At 40.0% G+C, this 6,969-nt stretch overlaps 1 protein-coding gene across 6 annotated transcripts in view; it reads right to left on the bottom strand.

Moving 5' to 3' along the window:
* Positions 1-3,539: 3,539 nt before the first annotated feature.
* The window catches only part of MTRR (5-methyltetrahydrofolate-homocysteine methyltransferase reductase), a 32,962-nt gene continuing 29,532 nt past the window's right edge, over positions 3,540-6,969 (bottom strand). For all 6 annotated transcript variants that reach the window (XM_087443109.1, XM_087443114.1, XM_087443112.1 and 3 more), the window contains one exon: positions 3,540-4,922. In XM_087443109.1, the coding sequence (XP_087299235.1) occupies positions 4,778-4,922 (145 nt within the window). In that variant the 3' untranslated portion in view covers positions 3,540-4,777. The remainder of the gene's footprint in view (positions 4,923-6,969) is intronic.

Below are 6,969 nucleotides of genomic sequence, written 5' to 3'. Positions count from 1 at the left end.
TTATATCCTTCTATATTCTTGATGTTTAACTTTAAGGTTCTTTTCTAACTTCCCAATATAGGAGCTTAGATCATTGACTTTTAAGCTTTTTTATTTTACAAGAATTTAGATCCATAAATTTCCCTGACAGCACTGATTTAGCAGCATACTACAGATTTTGGTGTGTCCTTTTTTTCTTCATCAAAATATTTTCTAATTTCCCTTGAGAGTTTTCTTTGACTCATGGGCTATTTTGTGTGTTGCTCATTTTCCAAATACTTAGGAGTTATTCATTTCATTTAGTTATTAGCTTTCGGTTTAATTCTCAGACAACCTGTTGTATGATTTCTATCCTTTTGAATGTTGAAGGTTGGTCTATTCCAGTATTCAGTGTAAACCAGAGGAGAATTTCTATCTTGAAGTTGTTGGTTTTAGTGTTCTGTATGTCAGTTAGGTCCAGTTGGTATTACGTTACAACTATTTTAAATGCTTACTATTTTGTCTGCTTGTTCTTCCTGCTACTAAGAGTGGTATGTTACATTTTCCAACTCTAACTTGGGATTTGTCTTTTCTGAAAATTTTTATTCGACAATTTTTTATACATTTTGAAGCTTTGTTATTAAGTGCACATATATTTAGAATTTTCATGTTTTCCTTATCAATTGACTCTCTAATCACTATGAAAATATCTATCTCTAGTAATAGTTCTTACTTTAAGTTTGAAAGTTTGGAAAAGGACATACTGTGCAAACAAAAAGAAGGCAGATATAGTTTAACATGAAAAGGAGTCAAACTGTTCTAAACAGCATATGTGGGTTTGCTTAATCTTTTTTTTTGGATTTAGTACAATTACATTTAATATAATTATTGAATACTTTTGGCAGGATGTATAGACATATGGGCATGGCTCTCTGGAAAAGGTTACATTAGCTGTGTAATTTTCGACATATCAAACAGAGACATTCCATGACCCCAATAGCTCCTTCTGTGTAAGTGATGCCCCATATGCAACATATGCATATTAAATCTCAGTGAGGAACTAAGGCAGCACGGAAGGACCTGGGGAGTGGTGTAGGGAGTCTTTGATTTCTCCACACTTCACCTGTGTCCTGAAATTACCCGCACCCTTCATATTAGTCAAGCTTGATACTGGTTAAGATTTCTTTTTTTTTTATAATTTTTATTTATTTATTTTTTCCCCCAAAGCCCCAGTAGATAGTTGTATGTCATAGCTGCACATCCTTCTAGTTGCTGTATGTGGGACGCGGCCTCAGCATTGCCGGAGAAGCGGTGCGTCGGTGCGCGCCCAGGATCCGAACTCAGGACGCCAGCAGCAGAGCGTGAGCACTAACTGCTAAGCCACGGGGCTGGCCCTGGTTAAGATTTCTGACTTTTGTAAGTCTGATTTGATGATCTGACCCTTTGCGTTACGTCAGCTCTCTAAGTGGTTTCCCCTCTTCAATCCTTGGCCCCTTCAATTCAGTCTCAACCACAACAGCCAGAGTAAGCCCTTTAGAATGTAAGCCAGATCATGTTCCTCTCCAAATGGCTTTCTAGTCGCTCAGAGTAAAAGCCAAAGCAATGTATCACCAGACCTCTCCATTTCTTTTCTGTTCCTCCCATGTCCAGACACTCCTACCTCAGGCCCTTGTACAACTGTCCCCTCTGCCTGAAGGTATCCACAAAGGCGGTTCCTTTTTCTCCTTCCCAAGGGGACTTCCCCTGACGGTCTGCAGTTGCCAGCCCCTCCAACACTGCGTACCAAACCTCCTTTAGCCTGATTTCTTTCTCCATAGCCTTTATCATCTTCTCAGACACAATGTAATTGGTTAGTTATTTATTCATTACTTTAGGTTTCTCCTCAGCATAAGAATGTAATCTCCCCAAGAACAGAGGTGCTTTATTTTGTTCACTGCCAGATCCACAGCACTTTGAGCAAAGTAGGCACTCAAACATCTGTGCCATAGATGAACGAAATTTCCCTCTGGGTACTTTTTTGGCTGCATCCCACGTGTACATTTAGTACTTAAAGAAATCAGTCCTAAATATTCTATGATCCGTTCTTATTTCCTCCTTATGCCATGAATCATTTGCATGCATTTAAAATTCTTCATTGTGGCCTTTGTGAGTTGCTTTCTCTTAGGGTCAGAGAAAAATGACTGACTTGATGCAATTTGTTGAGTGTCCTTTATGGTGTAGTTCACCTTCATGGTCAACTCTAAAAAACGTTCAAGTATATTTGAAATCAATGTGGGTGCCCAGTTCGTTGGATGCAGCATATACATCATCTAGTTTGCTAAACGTGAAGTTCCAATTCTTCTATTTCTTCACCTGATAGTTTACGACTAAAGATCAGTGGCCCAGTATTAATGTGTAATTCAGATTTTAGAATACTTCAACACAGATATATAGGTGTGCTACAGAGTAAAGAACCTTCTAGGTGCAGTTAGCATTCTAATGAGGAAAACCGTATTGCAGACAGCTACCACAAGCTCTTCTCTTATTTTCATCACTGATCAGCATTGTTACTGAAAATAACGAGTCCACTAGTGGCTTGTTAGAATAACAAAGGTTAGAAAAGCATCTCTTATTGGTAAAACTAGTGGTATTCAAGATATTGTGGAGTTTGGATAGAATTCAGAGGCACTCCCCACCCCTATATAAACAAGGTCAAAGACTACCTAGCAAGGCCTTGGCGGGGTGCCTGAGGCTTAACCCTAAAACAGCAGTGTGTCCAGCCATTGGGTTGGAAGACAGCTCACAGTGGTAAGAGGAACAAAATCTTGCCCCTGGAATACTCACAACCACCTTGAATAAACTTTTCACGCAAGATGGGAAACTTTTCATGCAAGGTGTGGCTAGACCACCTAAAGAAACAGGGTTGCAACTTTGCCAAGCTTACAAAATACGTTCTAAGAACTGTTTTGTGACTGATTGCTAACCAACTTTTAATAAATATGTTGCAGAATATGAACTGAGACCTATTTTCACTGTCATTCGCTGACAAGGCTGTGAGGGAGCAGCTGATCAATACTCACCTAATAGTGAGCTGGTATCTAACAATATCTAATAGAAATAACCTGCATGTTGTACATAAACAAGGTGGCTCAGGTCAGTGCCCACTAGGATTAAATATTGTTGTCACCTTAAGTCTACTTTGGCTGACACATAACACGTATACATGTAATTTTGTATGTAATCTAGTATTCCCTTGTTTCCTTCCACTTTTCGTTTTTTTAGATTTGTTTCTATCGTAAAATATATGAAATACATGATTAGAGAATAATGTAATAAACAGCCAAAAATCCTTATCAAATCTTAAGATTATATTTTCTTCAGATCTTTATTTTTCAAAATGACCATAAGTCTTTGACATGTAGAGATTTGTTTTTTAAATATCAATCTCTTTAATAAAAAAAGCAATATATATTAAAGCCTAGAAGGAAAATCATATACCTTTACATTTTGTTTTCTGTTTTGGTAAATTTTAAAGAGAACATTTGTCACTGGGAATTGTCTTAGTCTGTTCAGGCTGCTGTAATAAAATACCAGACACTGAGTGACTTATAAACAACAGACATTTATTTCCCACAGTTCTGGAAGCTGAAGTCCAAGACCAGGGTGCCACTGTGATTGAGCTCTGGTGAGGGCCTCTTCCGGATTGCAGACTGCTGACTGCTCACCGTGTCCTCACAGGGTGGACGGAGCTAGAAAACTCTGTGGGGCCTCTTATACGGGCACTGATCCCATTCCTGAGGGCTCCACTCGCATGACCTAATCACCTCCCAAAAGCCCCACCTACTAACACCATCACACTGAGGGTTAGGATCTGAACATATGAATTTTGGGGGACATAAATATTCAGACCACAGTAGGAATTTGAAAAACGCAAAGATATTAATTTAAGTAGGTATTTTAAGTCTAGGATATAGCTTGAGTGATATCATGGAGGTAAGATCAATTATGTGGAAAAACTAAAAAACACAACAAAAGGAGCAGAAATGAAAGGACTCAGGGTGGGGGGCGGCGGGGGGGGGGGAGGTTGTAGCTTTACTAAAATATCTACTTGTCGGCAACTGTAAATCGAATGCCAATTTCCCCAAATTCTGGAATTACGATATTAAAAATAACTGTGATAAATAAATCATACATCAGAGTAGAATTTCAAAATATATTTCACATTTCTAGCATCATAAAAAGAAATCCCTGTAAGCATTACCTTAAAATACTTTTTATCAGAAATAGTTTGATAATAAATAACCATTTGATAAAGTTATATAAACATATAATCAGATATGCTGTACATGTATCATTTGAAAATATTAATATGACTATTCTTTATGGCATATTTCATATAAGAAAATGACAAATTGCTTTTACATTATTAAAAAAACCTGGCAACCTAAGTTCACCAGCTTTAACTCTCTACCCAGTCAACTCTAGTGTCCATATCCTGGACTAGGAAGCCATCACATGTACAGACATGGATTCCCTGTGAAGTGCTCGAGGTTCTCCAGGATGGAAAGGGCACCTCAGGAGGTGCTGGTGGAGGAGTGGGGGCTGCCTCTCAGGTCAGGGGGCCCACAAGCAATAGGATGGTTTAGGGGAGTGGCAGATATGAAAAACTGAACCGCAAGTTTGCTATACTGTTAAGTGACCCACACTCCCCATCTTTCCTCCTCCAAGAAACGTTAAAAAAAATTTTTAATTTTAAAAATTGAAAGTCTCAGCTTCCGTAAAATTGTCTTTTAGTACTTTCAGCCAAAAAAGCTTAATTCTCTTCCTTTATTTTCTAATTTTATGACCAAATATCCTGAAGATACCGTTTTTCTTCTTTTAAAGTAGCCAATGTTTTCATCGCTTCTAGTTTTTCAACTCCAGCCTCTTTGCATATTATTTCCACAAGGGTATCATTCACATCCTTCGCCATATTCTTAGCATCTCTAGAAAAAAGGATAATACCATCAATGTTTAAGAAAGGAATTTTTACCAAATCCTCCTTAATTCACCCATCTAATTCCTGTTGCCTCTACTATCACTACACCTTAATCCTCCCTCCATTTCTCTGGAAAGTCTCCCAAGAGATTCCCCAGCCTCAGTCATCTATCACTCCTCCTGAAGCCCAGGCCTTCACCCAGTGACCACTCTAATATGCAGAGCTGACCACGTCGTTCACAGCTTAAAATCCCTCAAGGGCGTCCATGTCCCGGGAGCAGCCTCAGTCGTAGTAAGTGTCTAAGGACCTCACAGTCTGGCTCCTGCTCATCTCACTCATTCCCTTCCCTCTAGTCTCAAGGCACATGGTGAGACTTCACTCCTGAAGGCAACAAGCTCTCTTACATTTCTAACCCTTCATACACTCACAAACGCGCACGCGCACACACAATTATTAACAGGCACATGCACACACAATTAACAGACTGACTGAGGACTCAGTATGCGCCTGGTCCTTTGCCAAGTGCTTCGACAAGTCTTCGCCCTTTTCATTTCCAGGACAGGGTGGGATGCCCGCCTGTGTGCTCCCACAGGCCCCTATCAGCACCTGCTACACTCTAAGCATCTGCTGATGTGGCTTTCTCCCAGAGCGTAAGCTGACTGGGGGTAGTGAGTGAATCTCATTTATCCTTCTATCTCTCAACATCTGAACAGCACCAAAGCACTCAGTAGCCACTCGAATGTTTGTTGAATGACTAAAAGTATCAGATAGGACTCTAATATGTCAGTAACTGAATTGTCCTGGCCCTGTACACTAAAATTTCCTGAAAAAGTTGTCTATAGTGGCCATCTTAACTTTCTCAACACACTCTCCCCTCAACCACTCCAACGGAGCTTCTACCTCACAGCCCTTCCCTATATCACAGCAGCTGCCAGCTGCCAAACCTACTAGTCCCCTGTCTTCTTCTTACTTGACTATCAGCAGCACAAGCCCCCCACCCCCTTGGGAACATGTCCACTAGCCTTAGGCCTCCTTCTTCTGTGGCTGCTCCTTCTCAGTCTCCTTTGTCTGATCCTGCTTCCCCGAGGGGCCAGTCCACGTTAAAGGGCCACGGAGTTTCACTCTGAGCCCTCACCTCCAACCACCGTTATGAACGCTATCAACTCCACCTCACAGATGTGAAAAGTGAGGCATCAGTGATCGTTAACCCAGCTATTTCTGGGTTAACGTTTTAACCCAGTTTGTACGTTTAGGATATCCTCCAAGTTCTCAATGATCAGTTCTTCATATATTTGTACAACTGACTTTGCCTCTATGATTTAGAGGTGCATCTACAACTTTAGCCTGTATTTGACCATCGACAGCACTGTCCTCCACAAACAAAATGAAGATCAAATACTTCATTAAAAGCCAAATGAAAATGTAAACCAACACAATGTCCAGAATCTCTGCCCTTTATCAACCTAAAGAAGTATTTTTCAACTGAGAGTCAAAACCCATTAATGGGCCATGAAATCAACTTAGTAGCCCAAGCCAGCTTTTTTTTTTTTAAATAATAGACAAAATAGAACACAAGTTACCAGAATGTGTCATAAAAAGTAGAAAAACTAAGTTTTATTAAACTTGTTTTAATTTTATTTATATGTATTCTAGGTCACTATGCCAGTATTTCTTCTTCTCTAGCAGTTTAAAAAAAAAAAAAAAAAAGATCCTGATTACATGACTTAGAGAATGTGTTAAATGCCAGGGATGTGTCAGGATAAAATAGAGTTATTTCTTACTTCAAAATTTTTTTTTTTTTTTTTTGTGAGGAAGATCAGCCCTGAGCTAACATCCATGCCAATCCTCCTCTTTTTATTGAGGAAGACTGACCCTGGGCTAGCATCTGTGCCCATCTTCCTCTACTTTATATGGGACGCCACCACAGCATGGCCTGACAAGCGGTGCCTCGGTGTGCACCCGGGATGCGAACCCGGGCCGCCAGCAGCGGAGCGTGCACACTTAACCGCTATGCCACGGGGCCAGCCCCTCAAAATTCCCTTTTAATTAGTAAA

Source organism: Ceratotherium simum, chromosome 18 (assembly GCF_057802395.1).
Source record: "Ceratotherium simum simum isolate JZ-2026a chromosome 18, ASM5780239v1, whole genome shotgun sequence".
NCBI lineage: Eukaryota > Metazoa > Chordata > Mammalia > Perissodactyla > Rhinocerotidae > Ceratotherium > Ceratotherium simum.
The sequence above is the reverse complement of the archived record's forward strand: the minus strand, read 5'-3'. Positions and strand labels throughout refer to the sequence as shown.